We start from the raw sequence: 27400 nt of genomic DNA, 5'->3' as shown, positions 1-27400 counted from the left end.
TGTTTTGTCTGTGTGTGTGTGTGTGTGTGTGTGTGTGTGTGTGTGTGTGTGTGTGTGTGTGTGTGTGTGTGTGTGTGTGTGTGTGTGTGTGTGTCTCTGTCTCTGTATGTGTGTGTGTGTGTGTCTCTGTCTCTGTGTGTGTGTGTGTGTGTGTGTGTGTGTGTCTGTGTGTGTGTGTGTGTGTGTGTGTGTGTGTGTGTGTGTGTGTGTATACAAGTTTGTTTGGCAAAGATTGGAGGACAGCCCATCTCCCTGCTACTACACACACACACACACACCCAGAGAGAGAGAGGGAGAGGCAGAATGAGAGAGAAAGAGCCTTGTTCTACTCCTCCTCAGGGATTTGCTTCTCCCCAGGGGGGCTGAGGGAACCAACCTGCTGCCCACACTATTGAATGAAAGAAACAGGAAGAAAAGAGTGAATGAATGGACACAATAAATGAGTGAAGGGTAAAAAGTGGGACTCGTTTGACGAGTTTTGTTTCGGCTGGCAATCGAGCATGCCTCACTGGCAGGTTCTGGCCGTCAGTGCTACCTGCGTACTGATCTGCTTCCAAACGGGGAAAGCGCTGACGGAGAAGCCGCTTCATGCTGCAGCTTTAGGCCAGAGCCGGAGCCAGTCCCAGCTGCAGCTCACTCAGACATGGGGCCGGTGTGCTGCAAGCCGGACAGACTGAAGAAACAACATCTCCAAGGTAACGGGAAACAGATGCTGGAGATTTTGAACTTGTGTTGTAGAGGCTGGAGTGGAGCGCGTGAGTACCTTTGAGACTGATGGAAGCTCAGATATACAACCTCTTTATGGCTTTTTTGCGTAGTAGTAAAAAAAAACAATACTTCTAGTGAATGCTTTTTTGCAAGATACATCATATATTGAGATTATTGCACATTCAAACAAAATCAATAAAGGATTATTTATTTTCAATTTTCTATGGATAAACAAGACACAGATAGACAGCAGACTGACGTTATGTCTAACGTTTTGCGGTAACCCACCTACATGTACTTCTGCAAAATGTTTGAATGCAGAAGTGGATGAATTGTCACCCAACATAAAAAAGTGAAGTATTTGGTTCAATAATTCCCATCCGGCAACATACTTTAGGTTAAGACATATTCTTTTTTCTTTTTTTAAGCTGTATTGCAACTTTGATCTTGGTATTTATTTAGCAAGGCAGGAAGTACCCTGATGTGAAAATTGTTATCATCTGGTGACTTACAAAATCTTTTGAAGCAGCTAATGATTAGTTTTATTTACAGATACTTTAGCTGCATGATTGATGGGTCTGCTGCACACAGTTACTGATACAGTATGTCTGGTTCCGTGTCCACTGTGCTAATACTGTCTGTCACACGCAGTATATATTGTGGTGGGAGCTTGTTGTGTCCACAGCTGGATGAAAAACATGAGGTCAGATCTGAAGAGCGGCTGTAAGGCCAGGGGTCTTTGGTTGTGGTTTAGTATTCACTGGGAGGTTATCCATGAGAATCTTTAGTCTGGCCAATAAAATTTGTGTATTTTGCATTGCAAGTATTTTTTCGATTTTGTACTCTTTCCCTTCCTTTTTTATTGTTTCTTGCACAGTTTTTAGCACTATAATCACGCTACCTTACTTTGATGTATCTGCTTGTTTTCTGGTTTTCAGTAGGATTGATATCAATTATGTGTGTTCAGTAGCGTTAGAGACCGTTAGCTTGACGCAGGGGCATCTTCTACCAAAAGCAGTTCACTCTACAGTTCGCTAATTCACTGTACATCTTGAGTGTAGCTGGCTTGCTAACGTTAAGTAAACCTACGTTCAGGAATCTGGTTTTGTTCCAGGGCGGAGGGTGTATAACCTTCGCAGCTTATGAGGATGGGACTGTACTGCTGCGTGCATGTTAGCGGGGCTAACGTTAAGTTAGCTGTTGATGGTCAGTAAACACCTCCTCCTTGTTGCTAACAAAAATAATGTACAAGTAATGTAATTGATTATTTTTGCTGTTGAGTTACGTAATTATACTTTTTCAATGAGTAGAGTAGTTAATTACAATTTTCAAGTAACTTGGGACTATATCAAAAATTCATGGCTGTTGAATGCTAACTAGAGCTGCAAAGATTACTCGAATAGTTGTCAACTTTTAAATTAATCAGCAACTATTTTGATAATCGATTAATCGCATTGAGATTCTGATTCCAGTTTCTTAAATGTGAATATTTTCTAGTTTCTTTACTCCTTTATGCCAGTAAACTGAATATGTTTGAGTTGTGGACAAAGCAAGACATCCAAGGACGTCATCTTGGGCTTTGGGAAACACTGATCAACAATTTTCACAATTTTTTGACATTTTATAGATCAAACAACTAATCGATTAATCGAAAAAAATAATCAACAGATTAATCAAGAATAAAAATAATCGTTAGTTGCAGCCCTAATGCTTACAAAATAATAGTTCCATCTTTGTTGAAATAACAAGGTTTGATGCTTTTGATGTAAGACGATTGATGCTTAAGAACTGAGGACCACTGAGGGCGATCCAACATCAAAAGGTGCATTACATCACCTCTGCTCATACTCAGAACAGGCATCTCTCTATTCATGTTAGCAATTTAAAAAGCTCCCATCGTGACATCAGAAAGGATTTCAGCACTTTCAGAATTACCTGTTCTTTTTCCTGCCTTCTTTCCTGTCCACATCTCCCATTCAGCAGTGTCTACGAGCAGTCAGACATTTTAGGAAGCTATAATTGTAAAGAATTATAGCTTCAGTTCTTAAATGTCAGACAATAAACAGGCTTAAGCTTGGCTAAAATGTCAACGCCTGTCTGATGATCACCACGTGGAAATCAAACTGATCCTGAGACTTTGGGAGGAAAACTCAGTTTAAGGTTTGCCTGCAGTCAGTGTTATCTTAATTGGCTCCAAATAGGAACTTTGTACTCCTCATCCAGTACAAATACTCCAATACTTGTGGTGTCTGTCGGCTATGTCTGGATTGATTTAAAGTGGCTCTGCGTGTGTGTGTGTGTGTGTGTGTGTGTGTGTGTGTGTGTGTGTGTGTGTGTGTGTGTGTGTGTGTGTCTGTGTGTGCGTGTGTGCGTGCGTGCGTGCATGTCTGTGTGTTATCAGGGCCTGATTGATTATAAAGGAAGTGTTCGATGTGCCAAGGCTCCTTAATGTCTAAGTGTCCTCTCCCTTTTTTTCCAATCACCCTTTTAATTTACCTCTTTTCCTGAGGGCAAATTGGAGCAGTCATTTAGATAATATTGTGCATATTCTCATACGCAGACTCTATGCATTAATGAGGGCAAAATATCAAATAATGCTATATCTTCAGTTCACTATTTCCACCGCACTGGAGCACATCTGAAGACAGACCACATTGTTGTGTGTCATGACAGTGTGACTTTGCAAAGCTGGGTGACTATGGCACTTAGCTTTATGGCACCGCTGTTTATATTTGGATTCCCTCCTCGCAGCTAAATGATTGGGACAACAATGACTGTGACTGTGGCAACAACAGCATCCAACACAAATGGCTCAGACAAACAGGGAAACAGATGACATATGTCCCAGATTATTTAAACGTGCAAGCAGAAGAAAACAGTCAATGCACGAAGGTGATGGGTTCAAGATAACACGATATATTTGCGGTCTATGGTGTTAATGGAGTTTTTATGTAGCTGTTGATCGTGTTACACAGTGCTTAGTTTCACATGCAAGGCATGTGTGAAAATTTTAAAAAATGAGGCTCCCTCGACTTGTGCACTCACTGAAAGCTGCTCTGGATCCCAGTGCCAAGCAGCTTAATGCCTTGAATGAAATGTAAACTGGTGCCATACAGTAATTACAGGACAGGGCAGGAGGGTTGGAGTACAAACAAACAGAATGCATAACAGGACAATTGTGCCATCTAGTGGTGAGAAACCTTTACAGCACATTGGTTTTAATCTGAATCAACGCTATTTGATTTTTGGTTTAAAAGCAATTTCTGGGGCTCGCTGGTAGCTCACCTGGTTGACTGTGGGCCCCATGTACTAAGCTAAGGCTCAGTCCTTACTGCAGCAGCCCAGGTTCGAGTCCAGCCCGCGGCCTTTTGCTGCATGTCCCCCCCCCCCCACCTCCCCCCCCCCCCTTTTCCTGTCTTCATCTATCCTTTCAAATAAAAGTTTTAAAAGAAAAGAAAAGCCCAGTTGGATGATAATTCTTGTGTTCAGCAGTATAACAGTCATTTAATTCAGTGTTAATACAAAAAAAATTGAATATTCTTTTGTAACTGCTAATTTCAAGGTAAAATACCAAATATTACACCTTCTCAAATATTTCATCCCCCATCTCTCTCCTCACTTTCCTGTCTTCATCTGTCCTCTCGACAAAAAGGCCAAAAGCCCCCCAAAAAAATCTTTAAACAGAGAAGGAATTTCTATACAGTCATTAAAAAGAACATTGCACTAAATTCAGGCATCAATTTCTGAATTTCTGGGCTGCAATTCAGTTTGATGATGATGCAAGATTCACAACTTTGTTTGGATGTTATTATCTTGCCAACACAATTTTAGTTGTCTAGAGTGTCCAATATGACTGAGGTTAACCACCACCATTAAGCAAAGTAGCAAACTGTATTAAAAACACATGCACGAATTATCAATCCACGGCCCGACACCTCCTGACCCTAATGCGATCATTGCCATATTGTCAGCAAAAAAAAACAAAAAAAAAAGGTTGGGACATGATGTATGGAAAAGCTACAATATATGTCTGCTCATCAACATACCACTGGTTTAGTTCTATATTCTGTTCTGACAAATACATATTTGCAATCACTGGTTTACTCATCCCTACTTTCTGTCTCCTTCCTCCCCATCGTTTGTCCGTCCAGGTGGAACAGGAGAGAAGGACCGGGCCCCAATCAGCCATGAGTCTTTCCTGCTCATGGCAAACTCCCAGACTGACATGGATGACTGGGTCAAGGCCATACGGCGGGTCATCTGGGCGCCGTTTGGAGGAGGTAAGGCCAAACCTTTGAACTGAAACACGAGAAACGTGATCACTTTTAAAAACACAGACAGACTTTCATCCTCGAGCTTGTCTGACCTCATAGGAATGGGGGACAATTAAAACTCAAGGCTGTTCTAATTACGGCTGGGTACTGCTACTCAATACCTACCGAAATAATCCAGTACCAAGCAGGGCTGGGTACCGCCAATGATTTCTTAAATTGATTTGATTCCGATTTACAAGATCTCGATTCGATTACATTTCCGATTCTACATAAATTAGAATTAGAAATTTCAGTTACAATACCAATTTTGCTTGGACATAAGAGATTCTCAGAGAATGTATGCTGTAAAGAGTACAAGTACTAGCCTGGGAAAACCCTGACGAACTTCCGGCAAATTTGAGATTTGCTCTGCAAGTCAGTCTGGCCAAGAGCCCATTTCCAATTTTTCCAAATCGAGGCACCAATCACAACCGTTGAGACGGGCTTTACACCAATCACAACCGTTGAGACGGGCTTTACACCAATCACAACCGTTGAGGCGGGCTTTACACCATGACGATAGCGCAGCAACGGCGAGCAGCTTTTTGTTTACATTCAACATGACGGCCACCGAAGCGCAGCAACCCGTTGATGCCACTGTCGCTGCTACGTCACCCGGATCGTTGGTCTGATTGGTTGAAGGACTATCCAATTGCGGCCAGAGGCATTTGAGCCCTTTGGAAATGATCTGCAAATTAACCTTGCCCAGACCCACTCTCAGTTACAACTGAGAAGGGTCTGGTGTCAACCAGGCTATACAAGTACAGCTGAAACAATTAAAAATGTTCCTGTACAATTCATTGTCTCAGGAATAATTGCAATTAACAATATAATGATCTCTTTTAGCCATATTTAAAAAAAAAAGATGTATTGATTTATTTTACTTTTTCAAACAGATTAAAGTTTTCCAGTTAACGTATTTTTGTCATATCACTGTTATGTGGCCCAGATAATGTAGTAACACAGATATACAGTCTATGAAGTAAGCCACGCCTCTTTAATATCATAAAACAATGTTTTGTTTTTTTCTTAAATGAACATTAAATTGACAATAGAACATTTATCCTCATCAATAAAAAACAAAGCACTGATCTTTAAAAAAAAACAACCAGATTCAATTAAATTAGGAGTACAACAATAGTCATCACTATTAGAACAACTATGTGGCAAAATAGTCATCACTGCATCTGTACTAAAGTTCTTTCTAACTGTATCCCCTCATGTCATTTTTGTTGCTATTAAAGTATATAGGGACAAGTGCCAACAACTAACAAAAAGCATAGCTTTAGCTCAACAGTAATAATACCAATAGCAACCAATAATCACTGGATATGCCAAATTGTAATTGTATACAATTACAATTTGGCATATCCAAACAAAATCAACAATTAACAGCAACAGGCATACCCCTTATAAATAGGGTTGGGTACTGTTTGGATTTTTACGATTCCGATGCTGAACCAGTACTTTTAAAACAATTCCGATTCCTAAACCGATTCTTGAAAAACTGAAAAATGACATCACAGAAAGGCTCTTTCACAGAGTTTTTTTTAAATTGAAAAGTATTTCAATTTAACAATATATTAACATTTTAAAGTACTTAAATATATAATAAGTAAACCTAAGTCACCTAACACACAACTACAAAAATGTAACAATAAATAACAGTTACACTATTAACAAGTAACAACAAAATAAATGTTGAGTTGCTATGCTAACTAAACCAGCTTCAAACTTTAGCAGTTCTTTTGCAGGAAAATGACCATATTTGCCTTCTCTGGCAAGATACTACACCTCTCCCGACTTATGGCATGTCCTGCACAGGCAAAAACTCTCTCAGATGGTGTCCAAGAGGCCTGTACACACAGGTATGAGTTTGAAAGGGCAGACAATTTGGGGAGGCTGTCCCACCTCCCCCACCACCAGGCTACAGGGTCTTGTCCTGAACGATAGGCTAGCAGAGCAAGTGTAATATGTTTACTAGCGATCACGTGCAGTGAATGGTTAATATGCTTTTACATCCGTTTTGGTTAGCCCAGAGGGAAAATATAGCATTTTAAAAGTAGCCTACATTTACGATAGCTAGCTAACGGTAGACTACAGAGAAAGTGTGATATATTTACGTCAGTTTCGGAGCGTCTACAAAAGTCGGAGAATAGCGCGGACACTCGGTTCACACCGCGAGCGGAGACGCGGGCCACTCGGCAAGAAAAGGGAGAAAGAAAAAAGAGACCCGGAGCGACAGAGGGAAAATATTTCAGTCGACACATTAAGTGGAACCGAAATGAGGAACCGAAATTTGCGTTCTAATCCGGTCCGAATACTACCGTTTGCGTAGGAACCGGTTCCATGGTGGAACCTACTTCTATAGGACCTTAGCTAATGTAGCGATTCATTGGGGTTCAACAAAGAAACCGCGATTACGTAAAAATAGTGCGATTAGACAATTATGTTATAATTGTTACTGGCCTATGTACAAGCAAGAAGCAACCCTCAAATATTTGTTCATAATGCACCAGGTTAATGTCTACATTAAGAATTGATGGTGGTAGCAGTTCACGCTTCCATTCACATGATGGGTATCGAATGAAGTAGGGGGGAAAAAAGGTATCAAATAAAGTACTCTATTGGTATTGGTATCACTTTAAGGGTACTGGAATTAGTATCGTAATTTACGATACCCAGCCCTAGTTCTAATGCAACATTTGAGGATGCACGAACCCTAAATAAACAACAAACCAAAACATACAAGCAAGACCGATTACGTCCAGCTACAGAAGGCACCGAATATTGCTTGTTCAGAGAGAGTAACGATTCTGTTCATCATAACATTTTATTCAAATCTCTTACGAAACCAATAATCATAAGAAGAAGCACCATCCTAAGACAGGAAGTCTTCATTTCCTTTCCACTTCTTGCAATAAGATATACAGTATTGCTGAAATTGGAAACCTCTCTGGTGGTGGTCTCCATATTATGCTTTATGAGTTACAAACTTGAGCCCGGCCAAGAAAAGTATCACCCACCCGTACTGTGTCTCATTTCTTTAGCCTGCCGTTAATTCTCACCCTGAAGTCTCTATTCCTGGTGTCCAACTACTATACAGGGTGCTTCTATTGGGTGCTGTTTGTTTTGAGCTTGTTGAGTAATAAACTATAAGGATCAGCAGTAGGGCTGCACAATGAATCACAATTGTATCGAAATTGCAATATGGACAAGCACAATATCCAAATCGCAGGGGAGCACAATATTTGTTAAAGGCAAAAAATGTGTCAAACCATTCTGAATTAAGTATTGTGGTGCTGCAGAGACGTCCCGGCCTACAAATCGTATCCTACAGGCTAAAGGAAAAATCTTTGTTTGGTACAGATCCTCGCAAAAATCACATTATAATAACTATATATCATTTTTTTTTAATTCCATGAAAATGAGAGTGATACAAAAATGATCATTCCCTCCAATATCGTAATCATAATTGCAATTTCAGTCGAGCATAATGGTGTTTTAAGCCCCCAACGTCATCTTCCAGGCAGAGCTGCATGGAAGGTACTAGGGTTAGGCAAGGGTTAGGGTTAGGTGTCTTGAAGTCGACGGTGGGGACTTAAAACACCATCGAGCCAAAATAATCACAATTATATATTTTCCTCATATCATACAGTGCAGCCCCTAATCAGCAGAGCATAGATGTCCTGGGTGCAGTTTAGCCTGTGAATTTGAATCCAGTCAAACAGAGTCTATTTGCCCTCTCCATGCAAGCAGGGAGCCTGTGGTTAATTCTCACCCTGTCTGCTGTGGTCGGGCTGTCCAACTAATGTAGGCTACTTGACGGGAGGCCAGAAATACAACCAGGCCTGTCTGTCTGGGTGTGAACTGGGACATAAGGAGCAGCTGAACAGCATGGTGTTGGGTTACAAAGAAGCAGTATATTAATAGGGGGATACATGTAGAATAACACTCCATTGACATACTGTACGACATCACTGGTCTCATTTGAAAATTCATTTTTAATCAGCCATGGTTAAGCTCTGTTGGCAGAGGGGGAACAGGGGTGCCAACTACCAAAGCTACACTTAATGATCATGTGTATTTCATCGTTAGTTTTAACAATAAATGTATTCAATTCTGCCAATTTCAAGTTTTATTAGGCCAAACTTATGTCTAACAATTACATAAAAGAGAAAAAGGCTGTAAATTCTCATACGTGAGAAGGTGTACACTAAAAGTATTTGGTATTTTACTTGAAATAAGCAGTTACAAAAGAATATTAATAATGATACTATTTTTTTGTTGTTGTGAACTCTGAATCAAATGACTGTTATACTGCTGAACCCAAGAATTATCATCCAACTCTGTAGTTTTCTAACTGTTTGGTATTATGGCACGTTTACTGTATGGTTAGCCGCAGCCCCACTTTGTGCCTCTTATGTATTACTATTACATTCACGGAGCTAAGCATCCCATTTTCTTAATATAAACACCCAGCAATCTTTCAAAAGCCTACAAGGTTGTTCAGCCTAGAAGGCATTTCCTAAATTCTAACCATTTTGGTGTAAAATATTTGGCCCGTTGCACTAGAGCTAGGCAATATATCAATATTATATTGATATCGTGAGATGAGACTAGATATCGTCTTAGATTTTGGATATCGTAATATGACATAAGTGTTGTCTTTTCCTGGTTTTAAAGGCTGCATTACAGTAAAGTGATGTCATTTTCTGAACTTACCAGACTGTTGTAACTGTTCTATTATTTGCCTTTACCCACTTAGTGATTAAATCCACATTACTGATGATTATTTATCAGAAATCTCATTGTGTAAATATTTTGTGAAAGCACCAAACACTAAAATATCGTTGCGGTATCGATATTGAGGTATTTGGTCAAAAATATCATGATATGTGATTTTCTCCATATCGCCCAGCCCTACGTTGCACCATAAAAATGTTTTTAACCTGTCATACATACTGATATAGGCCTACGACAAAGAATTATAAATATATATAAAATAACATCATCTGGTAGGCCTATTTTTTTTATTTATTTATGTTTTAGAATAATGGATGCTGGTTCTGTGCTAGCTGTGACTCCAATGTAATAGTCAAACTACATGAAAAGGACCAACTGAAGCTGTATTGTCAACTTTACATGTTTCTTCAGCAGCCTGGTGCTCAGAAATTGATTGATTGACCCAAACATCCTATCTAACGCCTCTTCACAGATGTGACACTTTTTCTCTCTCAGAAGGGGGAGGGGACGCATCAGTACGGAAGAGGATCAGGGCCACATGTGAAAAAATTTAAATTTAATTCAGTGTTTAAAGTCGGAATTCTGAGGGGGGGGGACTGAATTCTGACTTAAAACTCAGACAATAAAGTCAAATTGTGACTCTTTTTTTTAACTTAAAGTGCTCATATTATGCTCATTTTCAGATTCATAATTGTATTTAGGCTCATATTTCCAGCCTCTCTCTCTCTCTCTCTCTCTCTCTCTGAGGTGATAAAAAAATGTATTTAAATTCTGAGTTTAAAGTCAGAATTCTGAGGGAAAAAAAATTAGAATTCTGACTTAAAACTCAGACAATAAAGTCAAATTGTGACTGTTTTTTTTAACTTAAAGTAAACTCAGAATTCTGAGAAAAAAGTCAGAATTCTGACTCAAATCTCAGAATTCTGACTTTAAGAACTTAGAAAATGTTCACACGTGGCCCTAATCCTCAGCCACTCAGCAATATATATATATATATATATATATATATATATATATATATATATATATATATATATATATATATATACTAATATATATATATTAATGCTGCTGATTAAGGTTTAGTGGTGTAGGCCTACCTCACACTGGCTGGCTCATATTTCCAGCCTCTCTCTCTCTCTCTCTCTCTCTCTCTTACACACACACACACACACACACACACACACACACACACACACACACACACAGGCAGGGTAGGGGTGTCTGTCTCTCGGCTCTCGGCCCAGAATAGATGTGTCGCCAACTTATAGACCCGTCGTTAACAGCAGCACCGCGGTCACAGCACACTGACCCCCGTCACATGCCTTTCGTCTGAACGCCTCCGTCATTTTCCTCAACTGTAGCTCGTTTCCGCTTTAGCGTATTTAGGCTGCAGGAGTTTGTAAATTCGGGATTAATCCACCAGTGGAGTCAAATGCCTGAACCGGAATGGATGAACTTGGTGAAATGTGGCTTTGGGATGTATGAGAAACGCGCTCTGATGCTGTGCAGCTCCTGCTCGGTGAATTACTACGATTACTGCGAGCTGTCAGCCAGCTGCGACTGCTGCAGCCAATCAACAGGTAACATTACCAGTCCATGATTGGCTCATCGAACACGACATTTTAACACTTTTAATGTGACGACGCTATCTTTTTCTTAGCGTTTGCATAATTAAAGACTTAAAAATATATTTGAAAAAAAATCATATAGCCTAAATAAGAAAAGAAATGTAAATACTAAGGGTAAAAAAAAACAACTAAAAATAGAGTTATTTTGGCCAATGTTAGGGAAATGTGAGGCATATAAGTATGCTGATTCAGTCACAGGTTTTCATGGCACAGTTATCTAGGGCCGCATCATTTTTATTTTGTCGATTATTTTTTCGAATAATCGATTAGTTGTTTTGTCTATAAAATGTCTAGCCTGGCTCCGCCCTCCTACATACTTCCGCTCAATTTTCATTTTCCTTCAGTACTCCGTCTGGGTTTGCGGTATATTCTTGGGTTTTCTCCGGCCAAATATTTGGAGGTCCAATCAGTGAACAGAGCGGGTGGCTGAGAACGATGACGTTGAGGACGTGCGCTAGGAAAGATGCGAGCGAAGCCATCGCTGCCAAATATCCAGAAGTTAAAGCCCGAGCAAGAACAATCTTTGCTGAGTTGTGTTGGTGGCCATGATGTTGCGGCCCTCCTCCCCATGGGGTTTGGGAAAAGTCTGATTTTCCAGCTCGCTCCGTTAGTGGTGAAGGAGTTGGCTAAGGCTAACGCTAGCGATGCTAATGTCAAATATAAGCCGATAGTTGTCGGCCTCCTCTCTTGTTGCACATGTGCATGACATACGTCACGACCAAACGTTAGCGATTGGTTATGGCAGATCCAGAGTGACTCTGGGCAGATCCAATAGTTTTAAACTTCAACAGAGTACCCGTCTTCAAGGAAGTTAACACTTGTCAATGGAGAGCGGCCAGACTCTCTGTACAAATGAAATGTACGACTCGAGAGTCTGGTAGGACCAGGCTATAAAATGTCCGAAAATTGTGAAAAATGACGATCTGTGTTTTCCAAAGCCAGCGATGATGTCCTCAAATATCTTGTTTTGTCTACAACTCAAACATATTCAGTTTGCTGGCACAGAGGAGTGAAGAAACTAAAACATATTCACATTTAAGAAGCGGGAATCCGAGAACTCAAACTGATTAATTGACTATCAAAAATAGTTGGCGAATAATGTAAGTTGTAGTTGACAACTATTCAATTAATCTTTGCAGCTAGAGCCACAGTTATCTCCTCCCCCCAGATACTTAAAATCCTGCACCATGACATAGCCTACATTATCTAACTGCTCCATAGATCAGGTCTGTATCTAATGGTGATGCCAGTGATGTTTTGATTGGGGGTCCTTCATATAAAAAAACAGGCAGTAATAGACCACAATGTACAGTGCATAGGCCTTGTTCCAGCATTCAGACACACACTGCCATATTCAATATTCAAGTTGAATCTTAAAGTAGTAAAGTGTCACCTCTGATTGCACTTCTTGCTATTATTGTGTGCTTGTAATGTACATCTAACAGGTAACGATGCATTTGGGTTCCATGTCTCAACAATATATTTTACATGGACAAATAAGGTCAATAGAGTAACCAGAGCAACCATCAGAGGGGACTGCATAGTTCAATTTAGAAAAAGTAGGATTGGAAGCACAGCTTTTTCTATCAGAGCCACAAATTTTTGGAATAGTCTGCCCAATGAGTTAAGGGAGTGTAATAGTCTCTCCTCTTTTAAAAAACATCTTAAATCTTGGATTAGGGACAATTACAATTGCAACCATAGACCACATACTTAAGCCCATGAACATATTGCAACCATACACCACATACTTAAGCCCATGAACATATTTTGTTTTTATTTTTTATTTTCTTTCTTTATACTGTACTTTATACTGTAATTAAGTTGAGGATTAGATGAGATGAGCAATTTATTGTCTGTTTGAAGGTATATTCATATTGTTTTAAAATTCCTGCTGTATTTATCACATTGCTACTGTATTTCTTAAATTTATAGTGTATTTGTATTGACTTTTGTATTTTAGGGTGCCTGTTAAGACCTGGTTAGGGACAACAGATGGAAACTAGCACTTGTGGCTAACTCTGGCTTGTTTACAGCAAGTAATTTGTCTGTTGATCAATGAGCATTGCCCCTATCAAATAAATAATAAATAAATTGACTCTCATGTGCAATATACATTTCATACATACACAATAAGCCTCTGTCTAAAACACAGGCTATTTGTTCCAAACTTCAAAGAATATTCAATCAATCAAATTAATCGCCAACTCTTTTGATAATACTCAGTAATATTAATCGGTTTGAATAATTTTTTATGGAAAAAGTAAGAAATTCTCTGATTCCAGCTTATTAAATGTGAATATTTTATAGTATATTCACTCCTCTGTGACAGTACACTGAATATCTTTGAGTTGTGGACAAAACAAGACATTTGAGGACGCCATCGTGGGCTTTGGAAAGAAGAAAATATTTGGTATTTTACTTGAACTTAGCAGTCACAAAAGTGTATTATTATTGATATTAATATTATACGTATTAAGACCGAATCAAGTGATTGTGTTACGCTGATGGACACTTTTCACCATTTTGGGACATTTTACAGACCAAACAATAATCGATTGGTCGGGAAAATGATCGACAATGAAAATAATGGTTAGTTGCAGTCCCACGGTAGACTGGATGCCAGCCGAACTTACCCCCGCCCACAACATTTGAGCTTGGGAAGTTGATGATCCGTTGTGGAGCAACTATGCTCGAACCAGAGCTGTTTGGACCAATCAAATTGTCAGGGCGGGCTTTATACAATGATGGACAGATGATCAACAGTAACGGAATCAACCACGTCACCAAAGAGCGCTTGTGTTGAATTCGTTCTGCCGCTGGAGAATTGAGATGTGTAGATTCCGCCATCGCGTCTGTTATAGAAGATATCGACAGCGCATTCATTTTAAAAGAGGAACAGAGAACCGCGATCAAGGCATTTGTCGATCGGAAAGATGTTTTTGCCATCCTTCCTACGGGATTCGGCAAAAGTTTTATCAGCTGGCCCCGATGGTTGCTAAAAAGATGGGGCGCGTCACACGTCACATACTCCGTTGCTCTGATTGGTTGTAGGTCTATCCAATTGAGTGCAGAGGCATTTTCTTTCCTGGTTCGGTTGAAACACGCCCCATAATCACAGCCCAATGGAGCAGTATCAGACTATAAAGTACACATATGTTTCCTCCATCTGTCCCCAGGGATATTTGGTCAGCGTTTGGAGGACACGGTGCAGTATGAGAAGAAGTTTGGCCCACGGCTGGCCCCCCTGCTGGTGGAGCAGTGTGTGGACTTCATCAGGGAGAGGGGTTTGGACGAGGAGGGTCTCTTTCGGATGCCAGGACAGGCCAACCTGGTCAAAGAGCTGCAGGAGGCCTTTGACTGCGGCGACAAGCCTCTGTTTGACAGGTAGACCGAGGGGAGCGTTACAAGACTACACCAGCTCTTTGAGAAGTAAATGATAGATCATCCAGTCAGAGCCAGCCCTAACCAATTTGGTGCCCTAGGCAAGATTTCAGCAGTTTTTGTCGCATTTTTCTATGTTTTTGTGGCTCTTTCGACATCTTTTAAGCTTTTTGTGACGTTTTTGTCGCTCTCTCAATGTTTTTGTCGTCACTATCAACATTTTTGTCGCTTATTTTAACATTTTTGTTGTTTTTTTTGTCACTTTGTTTCAACAGTTTTGTCGCTTTGTTGACATTTTTTTATGCTTCTTTGCCGTTTTTGTCCCTTTCTTTAACGTTTTTGTTGCTTTTTCAAGGTTTTTGTCGCATTTCTCTGATGTTCACGGCGCTTTTTTCAATGTTTTTTGTCGCTTTTGTTGACATTTTTGGCGTTTCTTAAATCTATTAACCTTTCTTTACTGATTTGGACTGACGGTGCCCCTAGCATTTACCTATACTGCCAATGCCATGGGCCGGCACTGCATCCAGTAGACTCATTTCTTTCTCTACTCCCTTGCAGTAATACAGATGTCCACACAGTGGCATCCTTGCTGAAGTTGTACCTGCGAGAGCTGCCTGAACCAGTCATTCCCTTCTCCAAATATGAAGACTTTCTAACCTGTGCACAGCTTTTGGCCAAAGATGAGGAGGAAGTATGTGCAGTATATATGTATAGTGTGTGTTTATGTGTTAAGTGTTTGTGTCTAACAATTGATCAATCTTTTATCAGGGAGTCCAGGAGCTGGGAAGACAAGTTAGCACTCTACCTCTACCTAACTACAATCTCCTCACGTACATATGCAAGTAAGTATTTCATCGCATAATGTCATTGGTTTTTAACGACGACGTCTGTTTCTACTTTTAACTTTTTGTTATCTCTGCTTAGATTCCTTGATGAGGTGCAGTCCCACTCCATTGAGAACAAGATGAGTGTCCAAAACCTAGCCACAGTATTTGGACCAAATATCCTTCGACCCAAGATGGAGGACCCAGTCACTATCATGGAAGGTACGGATGATGTTCACTGACGTAATGACTGAATTCATGGTAAAAATCATTGCAAGCTAACTCAAGTCTTTTAAATATTACACACCACAATGTTATTTTAAAGGTCCCATATCATGCTCATTTTCAGGTTCATGCTTGTATTTTGGGTTTCTACTAGAACATGTTTACATGCTTTAATGTTCAAAAAATACTTAATTTTTCTCATACTGTCTGTCTGAATACACTTGTATTCACCCTCTTTCTGAAACGCTCCGTTTTAGCGCCTGTCCCTTTAAGCCCCCCTCCTTAAAAAGCCCAGTCTCAGCGTTTCCGGGTTTTCCGCATCTGCACTCTCGGAGTCTCTGCATCGTCATTGCAGCCGGGGAATGACTGTAACGGCACCGTAGCTTCACTTCCTATATAGCATAGTTGTGACATTACAACCATGCAGAAGTCCTGACAGCTCGTTTAAAGGCACAGTTTCTGACTACTGGCTGTGTGCATTTTTCTGTGGCTTGAGCATTTTGATACTTTCACAGTATGTACAGCACCAAGACCTGCTTTATAATAAAAAAGACATGGAAATCTAATTTTTTTACCATATGGGACCTTTAAAATTACATTACACCTTGTAGTTTTAGCACATATCGCCGCTGTCAGGTTAAAACCTTATATGTCCAAAACTGTTGCTTTTCGGGAAATGAAAAAAAGCTAAATTGAAAACATTTTATTGAGCTATTTACCTCAGACAAAATTGCTTCGTCACGGTTTGAATATTTGTAAAATCCACAGACAGACGTAAAGGGTGAACAATAGCATTGATTTATGAAATAAAATAAAAAATTATGTAATTTGGAGATACAAGCTTTTTGCCTGACAGCAATGATATATTAAACTTGCTGCATGTGCAGCTAAAAACCAAAATAATGCCACTGTACATTTACGATATTCTGTCTGACTGTGATCCATAGGTACCTCTCTGGTCCAGCACCTGATGACAATCCTCATTAGGGAACACAACCGATTGTACTCAGGGAGGGACCAGGAGGGACTCACCGTTCCCCAAACAGAGCTCCCTGTCCAGGGACATCAGCTCCAGCATCGCAGCCTCGGAGCCTGGATCTCAGAGGAAGACCTCCAGAGCTGTCCTGTGTCTAACCCAGACCAAGAACTGCACAGCAGTGCCTCGTCTTTGGATGCCAAACTGTGTGCGGCCGTCACTCCCACCCAGACCCCTAACCTGAACCCTGGACCAAAACTGGGGTCCCCATCAGGGAAAGGAGAGACAGTGGTCAGCCCGAGTAAACAAGCCAAGACCATACCTTCCTGGAAATACTCTTTCAAAAGCTCCTCGGCGCCTCGTTCCCAGCCGCAAGGCAAGCAAAGCAGCAGCGGCAGCTCTGTGGCTGATGTCACTAGTGTATCTTCTGGCGGGGGAGGAGGTGGAGGTGGAGGTGGAGGCAACTGGCTCATGAACGGTTTGTCCTCCTTGAGGGGTCACCGGCGCACGTCGTCAGGCGAACGGTCTGCCCGCGACCGCGACTCCACCGGCTCCTCACAGAGACTGTCCACCTACGACAATGTCACCTCTTCCTCGAGCATGGGGAGCGTTCCAAGTGTCGCCAGCACACCTTGGTCCACCTCCTCCTGCGAAATCTCTGCCCCCGACTCGGGAAGTGAGCCCTTGGCCAACCAGAACGGCGGAGTAGGGGGCGAAAGTGGGGAAAAAGGGGAGTGGGTGGAGAGCCAGAGGGAGATTGACAGAGGAAGGGACGGAGGGATAACGACAGACCCGAGCTCTGAGCAGGACAGTTGTGAGGCCATGGAGCTGTGCAGTAGCAGTGCAGCCTGCAGTGAGAATGGAAACATGGCCACGGCTGCCGGGGTGCCGTCCATTATCATGTCCGAGGATGGAGACAGGGCAAATCTAACACTGAGCAGTCTGGTGGAAGGACTGAAGGACGAGTTGAGGAAGCAGAAGACTGCATATGAGACCAGGATTCTAAAGTAAGTCTGGGTTCTGGGGGGTTCCTTAACATTGTTATATGTGTATAGATTTTCTTTTGGTGCTGGTAAATATAAGAGTAAAATTGGTCCCCAGTTTGGAACCACGCTGCTCTACAATAGCAAACAACTAGCTTTTTTGTCACATAGTTAAACGTGGATGTGTTACCAAGTATTATCTCTTATGAAGTCCTATAACAGGAATACATTGACACTCACAGGCAATAAAGATTTCTAACCCTATCATGTGCTAGTCTCCTAGGAGGAAAGCTCCAAAAACTCTGGATCCTACATTCCCCATAGTGCAACACAGCAAATAGCACATCTTTTTATTAGAGCCTCCCTGCCTGGTAAATGTCCACATAAAAAATAAAAAAATAACAAACACAGTTTGTAACAAAGCTTTGTGTAAAATTGTAGTTTTGAAGCCAAAGCTAAGATAGCCTGGATGACATCATCAGGGGGTTATTTTCTTTAACTTTACAAAAGGTCTTCTAGAGCAACAGAAGACATTATATTATACAACAGTTTTTTTGGCAATTTTCATGGTAAGTAAACTGATCATTAGTGTCTTTTTCAATAGTAGGGGTGTAAGAAAAAATCGATACACTTGAGTATCGCGATATTTTATTTTGCAACACTGTATTGATTTTCAAAAACACGATATCGATTTTATTTTATATTTTAGTTTACGTGCAAAAATATTCATGTAAGACAGTGGTTCACGTTTATGTTGTGTTTAAACCCCCTACTGCTAGATGGCTATGCTGAGACACACCACTAGTGTCCCTGCCTAACAGTGCCTGACTTTTTGCTAGAAGCTAACAATGTAGCTATGGCTGAACTTTGGCCTACTTTAGCATATAACAATTAGCTCACTAAGAACCTGTGAACCACAATCCCAAACTGGCAGTTTGATTTTCTGTGTACTGAATTGTTTACCCAAGTTAAACTTCTTTGACTTTTATGCACATCATGTATTTTTTTAAATATTAGTTTTTCTAAAATTATACTTTAAAAAAATCCCAATATATCGCCTTACGCACAGTATCGAAATATATTGCAATATATTGAATCGTGACCCATGTATCGTGATACGTATCGTATCACCAGATTCTTGCCAATACACAGCCCTAACCAATAGGAGTCGCCTATGCCAACGCTTTAAACAGTAAAAAATAATTTTAAAGCTGCAAAACTAGTAGCAAGTGGTGGTCTAAGAGCGGCACCGTGTAACCACAATTTCCCTGGTTCTATTCTGTTTGGGGACCTTTTCTGCATGTCATCCTTCTCTCTCAAACCTCAATGTGAACAGTTTTTGTAGTAATTGTTTTAAAGTTAGAAAGTAGCTCCAATGAATATCGTACAAAGACACGTTTTTTTTTTTCTTTAAATCCTTTGAATCCAAACCAGAGCAAACATAACCAAAACTACCTGAATGGTTAGATACCAATAGAGGTGATTTTTTTCTTAAACTATACCTTAAGATGGTTGCATTTCTATGTGAAAAAACACTTGCTTAGTGCAGCTTTAAGTTTTGTCCTAATACCACCAAAGCATTTCATAATGTAGCCAAACAGTAAAGGTGAATGTCAGTGGCCTGTGCTTTCTGTCTGTGATCCCCTCAGACTGGAGGAGTCCAGTGCTGCTCTGTGTGCGCAAATGGAGCGTTTGGAACAAGAGATGGAGCAGGAGAGGAAGAAGCAACGCATGCTGGAGATCAAACTACGAAACTCAGAGCGGGCGCGGGAGGATGCTGAGAACCGCAACCGGCTTCTGGAGAAGGAGATGGAGGATTTCTTTTCCACACTGGGAGATCTGGCCCTGGGTGCGAGGACTAGTGACATTTGATACGGCATCCGTCTGTGGCCAAAAACTGTCAAGGCTTGTATTTCGGGGGTTGGGTGTCTTTCAAGGGCTCATGTCCTCCTTTAGCGTATCAGGGCGTTCCTTCAAAAGAAAAAGAAGAAAATAAAGGAATCGGCCATGTTTGTGTACATTCAGGACAAACTCAAAGGGAACTGAAATATGGAGAGAGGAAATTCTGAAGGGCGCAAAAATATCGAGTGTGCGGTCCTTGTCAGAATCGTCTCCGTTGAGCACCGAGCGTTTTTGAGTTTCTCACGCATGCTTGAAATGGATGGGTAAGATAAAAAGACGGCGCTCTTGTGGTTACACTCCTTGATGAGTCAAGGGTTTGTCTTGTGAAGGCAGTATTTTATCGGTTCAGGTGCCTGAATGTGATGGTGGAACGTGATGTCATTTCTCTGACATTTTCTATAGGCCTACTGGAGAGCACTGACTTCTTTAACCACAACTACTTATAAGGACATTATGAATGGATTTCATGCTGGACCTGTATGACTCATTAGAGACAATGTTAGACAGAAAGCCAACTGATATTTATCTTTATCCGATATTTATCTTTAAGGAATATTGCTAAATTTTAGGGAATACACTTATTTGCCTTCTTGCTGAGAAGGATTAATATTAGGCTAAAGCCAGCAGCTGGTTAGCATAGCCTAACATAGAGACAGACAACAGGGGGAAAGAGTTAGCCTAGCCTAGTACACACCTTTTAAAAAAATCTGCTAACCAGCACTTCTAAAGGCGCTGACACACAGAGCCGATAATCGGCCGTCGGACAGTCTGGCGAGGTCGGTGACTCGAGTCTGTTCGGTGTGTTCCGTGCCGTCGTCCGTCGGAGGAGCCGTCGGCCTTAATTTGGCCGACCCGACATGCTCAGTCGGGGACAGGGCAGTCGGGACTCACCCGGAAATGGCGAGCAGATGAGCCTCTCAAAATCTGACGAAAATCTTTTAAACTGACCTTTGTCGATCTGAAATGAAGACAGATTCAGCAACTGCACGGCCTATTTCTCGCTTAAAATGTTTTCAGGAACACGTTTCGGTGAACTATTTTAGTACAATATGAGATTGTATTCTGAATAAGCCGCCATGACAGTCTGGCTGTGAATTTCCAGAGAAAAAAGACCCACGTGATGCCTTCATCCTATCAGCTGCCGGTTTTCATTTTCCTGGGAAACAATACAGAGAAGCGCCGCCTGCTGCTATGGAGACGTATTACGCGCAGAGTGTACGCTCAAGTCGGCGTCGCCTCAGTGTGTTTTGAGGCATTTTTTTGGACCTCAGGGACCCGACTGATCAGTCCGACTGCCTTTTCTGCCGACGGTCGGCCGTCTGGTTGGTGCGTAACAGCTCTTAAGCTACCTAATAACATGTATGTGGTTTATTTAATTCTTACAAAAAAACAAAGAGCAAAAAGTCGTTTTACTTTGGCCAGCGTTTGGGTAACTCATGTTCCAACTGTACATTAAGCTAGGCTAGCATATTTATCCTACAGACTTGAGAGTGGCATCAAACTCCTTATCTTACTCTCAGCAAGAACAGGAACTAATGTATTTCCTAAAATATCAAACTATTCCTTGATATTCAACCAAATTAAAAAAAAATTACATTTTCTCACTTGCCTGTAGTGTTAGCTAGTTATAAAAAATGCTTTGTGTTTTTAACAGGCTTTGAAGTTACGAAAGAGTTCTATGAAATATCCAGAGTTGCAAATGTAGTTTTTTTTAATGCTGTGAGCACCAGTAACAACATTTTAATAACTTCCATTTTATATTGGCTGTCTCAAAACCTGTCCAAATTAAACCTAAATGATTTGCATGGCTTTTCACTGAAAAGTAGGCCCTATGTTCCCACAGTCCTATGTTCCTACAGTCCTATGTTCCTACAGTCCTATGTTCCTACATTTCCTTCTTCATAAATTTGTATCATATTTTATCCTCCTAACCCCTAACCCTAAAAAAATGTTGTGGGAGGATAGGGCTTAAATTGAAGGGAAATGTAGGAACACAAGACCTAATTTTGAAAATGTCCTAGAAATGTGGGAACATAGGGCTATGGGAATATAGGGCCTAATTTTCAGTGAAAAAGAAATTCTTAGAAATGTGGGAACATAGGGCTGTGGGACCATTGGGCTGTGGGAACATAGGGCTGACCCCGGCTAGACACCACCAGGGGTAACTGAGAAAATTACTTCTTTCTAATCTGAGTGAACTGACCGTTAAACTGTACAGTAGTAGGTTTAGCAGAAGTTCCTCCACTTGCATTTATCCTCCTGTCCTCTCCTTTGTGCTGCAGACATTTATAATCTGGATGTTTTACTATAGAATCAAATATGTTTATAAAAGCAGGTTTAGAAAACTAGGTTTTCCAAACGATTCCGTTTTGGGGCAAAACTGAAGCAGTAAATGGGTGGAGCCTCTGCAATAGCTGCCTCTGTACCTTCTTTATCCTCAGGCCGTACCAGTGCCTCTACACCTTGTCACCATCTGCATGGTGTCCATGTCCATTTGATGGCAAAGCCTCAGTCTTCGGGTTTACTCCGATCCTCACAGATGTCAATATACCTTTAATGGACAGATAATACAACAGCGACAATGAAAACGAATTATTAAAGCATTTTCAACCTAGCACATGCTGCCTAGGACACAGGACACATGGCTCGGGTAGGTGAAGGCCATTGACAGTACACAGTAAATACCAAAGCTGGACCGCCTCATCTGTTCGCTCTCTAAAGATCAGAATGGCCTGCCTGGAAGCCATGTTGATTTTGGCACATGAAGCTGAACACTGCCCTCAAAGAAACAATGGAATTTCCTGGCTGTGCCTTCAAGTGTGTTTAAGTAGGAAAAATGTAGTATTGCTTGCTTGTCCAGAGATGTAGTGCATATATTTGCCCATAGTACACAGAGCGGCTGCATTGTTTTGTTTTAATATGGCAACAAACTGCTGAAGATGAATAACTTAATCTCCCTAGAAGGTGCCAATTCTTGTGAAAGTGAATTGTGAATTGAATGCAAGTTTTGAATTAAGAATGTATCCTTGTTGTGAATGTAATGTGTTATTGATGAAACCAGCCCTATGGAAGAAAAAATAATGTAAACGCCTACCAGAGGGGAAAAAAAAAAATTCTAAATCACTGATGGTTTTCAATTCATCCACTTCTTCAACCCACATCCCTGACTCCAATCGTCTTACTTTGACTTGGCAATGCTGGACATGTGGTGAATTATGGGATGCACCACACATACATACATCCCATCAGGTAGCTGTGATGTGTTTTATGGCTCTGGTCCATTGGACACTTAATTATGTGTTTCCAAAATGAAGAGTTGCAGATATCTCTTTTGTGAGAATTGCATGTGGTTACATTGTTTTTCAGCATCTTATCACAAATCAGAAGAATGTCCAGAAGTAGTTGGTAGTGATGCTTATTTCTTGTAAGGGCCCGACAAACAGTATAATTACAAGTGAAAGTGTGCTGTTGTTTAGACAATGTGACTGTATTTTTCTTTCTTTTTTTATATTTTATAAAGAAACATAAAGCCAATGTTATTACATGACCCACTTTAATTACACAGGTTTACAAGGTAATTGTCCTCCAGTTCACAATATGATGGTCTAAATCTATTGCAGGTTCTTTTGATTCCAACAGGGACATTTATTTCCCTTTATGTATGTCTCATGACTAAGGCTAAATGTTTCCTACTGCTCTGCTGATTATCTATGGTGCTTATTTATTATGGATTTCCACTATTGTAATGAATGGACATGTACATGGGAATAAAGGTGACAAAGAAGAAAAACAATGGTGGTTTATCCGTGAACTTTGGCAGTAGAAATGACAAAGTGACAGCATCATCTTGCTTAAAGATCCAAATGAAAGGGAACCTTAAACGTCCTGGAAAACAGTTAATCTAGCTATTAATTCTGCATTTGTAGACCGACTTTGACATGCACTGACAAGTAGGGGTGGGAATTTTTTTTTTTTTTTTATTTCTTTATTTTTCTTTTACCAATGACTAACCTAAATATTTTCTGTTTATAAGGTACCAACAATGGCGACTACATCATATCCGTTTTCAGCAAAACACAGCGAAAGACTGACTGACTGACATGTGATTAGTTTTTAGAAATGTCTTATGGTATGTTGTCTCTAGTAGTGTATTATTCAACTTTTGTTTTTGTATAAGAAGGAAAAGAAAATCACAATACTCAATACTATGGAATCCCAATACTTCTAGAATCGCAATAAAAAAATCGAATCAGCACCCACGTGTCGTGAAAGAATCGAATCGGGACGAAAGCATATCGTCCCAGCCCTACTGACGAGACCTTTTTTTCTTCCAAAAGGTCCATCAAATGCAGCGCTCGCTTGACCAAAGACACCAACTTCCCTTCAAACCAGTTGAGTGCTATGTCAGAAAGCCCAACCGAGTTTCCCCATCGATCTAGTAATATGTTATGTTTCACCGTGTCAGATGCAGCACTGAGATCAAGTAATACTACAGTAAGACTAAAACCTTGCCCCCGTCTGTATTTAAGCGGATGTCATCTAATAACTGACGCAGCCTCAGTGCCGTGGTGTGGTCGAAAACCTGAATTAATGACAAGAAACCGTTAAGCTCTTGAAAAACTGCTTTTCAATGATTTCACTTTAAAATGGAGGTTTGATATGGGCCTATAATTACGCATTAGACACGTCTATATTGTTCTTTTTCAAAGAGTGGCTTGATGGCTGTGGGAAGACACCTGGGGGCTGTTTCACAAAAGCAGAATTTATAAATCCAGGATAACTGATAAAGCGAGACTTGACCTGGTCTAATCTGTGCAGCGACTAGGTCAAGCCAGGCTGAAGTAATTCGGATAGATGCGCGTTCACGGCTTTCCTTAACAGACCGCGAGGTCGATCACAGATTTACTGATGCTAAAATGGAGAATACGCATTGTTCATACTTTATACAGAGTGAGCAGCAGCTTCTTGTGGAAGTATGATCACGTGAAACACATTTGCATAAAAAAAACACACGGGCGCTGTAATGAAACAGCGAGAGAAAGCGTGGCAGACGATTGCGGACCGACTGAACGCGTAAGTAGCTTCAAAATATACATTAACTGACCACTGCTCTGAATTGAAACCGTTAATCATACCATTCAATGTGTTAGGTAGGCTACTAATCATTTGCACAAATTAACAGTTGTACTCTTTGCCTTAAAAGTGAGCAGAAGATAATGTTACTCAGGAAATTTACCATGAAGATCAATTTTCTACAACGCTAGAATATGATGCATAAATTTCTCTTTCACTCTGTTTCTCCCTCTCTCTCATGGGCTAAAATATAAATTACCCAAGTCATATTAACTTCCACTGCTCGCTTTTAATGCAGTGTACAACTGCTTGCAAATGACAAGTGACTCATTGAATGGTTTCTGTTAAGAGCAGTAGTTCATAAACGTATATTTTTAGATATATCATTCAGTCGGTCCGCTATTATCTGCCACGCTTTTTCTCACGTGTTTTTTTTCTTCTTCTTTTTTATAGAGGACGAGTTTCCATCCATACATATTATATGCTTTGCTTCCTCGTAGGCCTATGGACATAGAAAAGAAAGACACTGAAGAAATTGGACTCTAAAATCTAGAAAATATAAAGAGAATTAAGTGACAAATTCCTTGCACACTGTAAACATGAATGGAACAGAGTATATTCATCAGTTATTTCCCCCCAGCTAAATATAAGGTCAAAACTGTTGGGGTGTCCTCTCCCTGTTGTTTCATGAATGCACAGTATAGCCTACACTATATAGTTACTGGTACTGGACTATTATTTGGGAGGATTGTTAGGATATGGTCTTAAATTGTACAACCCTCCCAAATTATAGTCCCAGTTTACTGGACAACACAAATTGTGTGCTAAGAAGGCCGATTTATTGAATCCTTTATTGTTAAAGAATACAAAAAAATGAATCAACTAAAATAATCTAAGGTGCGTTGGTCCACTATAGAAACACACATGTACAGCACTTTATATATTGCCCTTAGTAACAGACTTCATTTAAAACATATTTGCCAACTTTATCAGCCTTTTCTAATTATCTCAACTGCCATAATATATTCATCAAACTTCTAACAACAATATTAACAGCAGTCTTCATACAGCAATATAACAGTAACAATGTCACATGAATAATTATTAAAAAAAAAAGAAAAGATAATGGTCACAGCTTATATAATAACAGTAGTTAACTGAACAGCAATATGCACCTGTTGTATTTTAATGCAGGCTTACAATAAGGTAAAAGCACTGCTGAGTGAACAGAAAAGGCTCCAGGATTAATAAATCGGAGCTGTTAGCCTGGTCGGGACCAGGCTAGCTGTACAGAATACATCTCCATGGTAACTTAGGTGCCTCTGCTTTTGTGAAACCGAGTCGAGGCTTAATTGAGCCAGGATAACTGGGAAATTCTGCCTCAATCCCTTATGTTGGTTTTGTGAAATAGCCCCCTGAGAGAAGAGACAGTGGTGCTCATAAGTTTATGAACACATGCTAAAGTTGACTAAAAAGAGGAATAAAAAAATTATCTTTTGGCAATTGATCTTAATACCTTAATTACATTTTTTTTTTTATTTCAGTTAGCCTAATAGCTGGTTTGATTTGCATTGAGAGATGATCTTATGGAAAGTACCCCATGCCAATCTCTAGGTATGGTGAAGGCTATGTGATGATGAGGGGCTATTTTAATTCCAAAGGCCAAGGGAACTTTATCAGGATGTATAGTATCCTGGATCCATGAAATAACTGACCTTTAAAAATAAAAATCTGCCTGCCTCTATGGGAATTTAACATAGGGGTGTACTTACTTATGCCCCCTGTATTTTAAGGAAGAACATTTATTTATTTACGATACATTATTCATTCACAAAGAAAGTTGGTGTCCTTAAAGGTTGGTTGGATTTAATTAATTAATCAATTTCCAAAAGATGATTTTTTTGTATTCCTCTTTTTAGTCAACTTTAGCATGGGTTCATAAACTTATGAGCACCACTGGATGTGTTTACAATTTGTAGAAGATCTGAGGCCAAACAATTTGGAACATTTTTGAAAAAGCCTGTTGGCAGAATATCAAGCAGCAGGAGGATTTCAAATGCCCTCCAGTTTTTTTGTTGTCGATTGCAAAATAATTGTGCGATGGTATTTTAATTGGTTTTACGTTAGCCACATATTCCAGTCCTTCCAGAAAAGAGTTTTTTTGTGATTGTTGCGGGCAAAAATCCTTGATTATGCGGCACGTTTTCTTAAAAAATGCGATGGAATATGCGGGATATTTATGCAATTTTATGCGATGAAATTGCGGGAACTTGCAAAAACTGCGGTTTCATCATGGCTTCATCGCGGGGTTTGCAGCTTTTCGATGATGTTCACGCCGCGTAATTACGTCACTTCATAACGTTCCCATGGCAACAGGGGAAAATGGCTGCTCTTGTGTGAAGTAAACGCAACATTTTTCAACTTTCTGCTAAGATATATGTGACTTTTTTGCAACGAAAATGTGGGGATTACGAAATCATGCAAGCCCCGCATATTTTGCGCGGAAATCGGCAATTTATGCGGCGAAAGTGCGGCGTATTTGAAAAAATGCGGCCCCCGCATAAATATGCGATATATTGAATTATGCGATCGCATAATCGCGTTTTTCTGGAGGGACTGATATTCAACAGAAGCA

The 27400-nt window shown here is 40.3% G+C and overlaps 1 protein-coding gene across 2 annotated transcripts in view; it reads left to right on the top strand.

Annotated features, from left to right (window-relative positions):
- Positions 1-19967, top strand: part of si:dkey-191m6.4 (rho GTPase-activating protein 22) — a 47059-nt gene extending 27092 nt beyond the window's left edge. Inside the window, exons 4-10 of one of the 2 annotated variants that reach the window (XM_031297890.2) lie at positions 4860-4988; positions 14578-14785; positions 15341-15473; positions 15551-15624; positions 15707-15828; positions 16779-17814; positions 19440-19967. In XM_031297890.2, coding sequence (XP_031153750.1) covers positions 4860-4988; positions 14578-14785; positions 15341-15473; positions 15551-15624; positions 15707-15828; positions 16779-17814; positions 19440-19662 — 1925 coding nt within the window. In that variant the 3' untranslated portion in view covers positions 19663-19967. Of the gene's footprint in view, positions 1-4859; positions 4989-10997; positions 11351-14577; positions 14786-15340; positions 15474-15550; positions 15625-15706; positions 15829-16778; positions 17815-19439 lie in introns of those variants that run through there. The other variant, XM_035997765.1, reaches the window with a different exon arrangement.
- The last annotated feature ends 7433 nt before the right edge of the window (positions 19968-27400 follow it).

The sequence above is a fragment of the Sander lucioperca genome, chromosome 22, assembly GCF_008315115.2.
Source record: "Sander lucioperca isolate FBNREF2018 chromosome 22, SLUC_FBN_1.2, whole genome shotgun sequence".
Taxonomy (NCBI): Eukaryota; Metazoa; Chordata; class Actinopteri; order Perciformes; family Percidae; genus Sander; species Sander lucioperca.
Note: the sequence above shows the minus strand (reverse complement) of the source record. Positions and strands in the feature narration are given on the sequence as shown.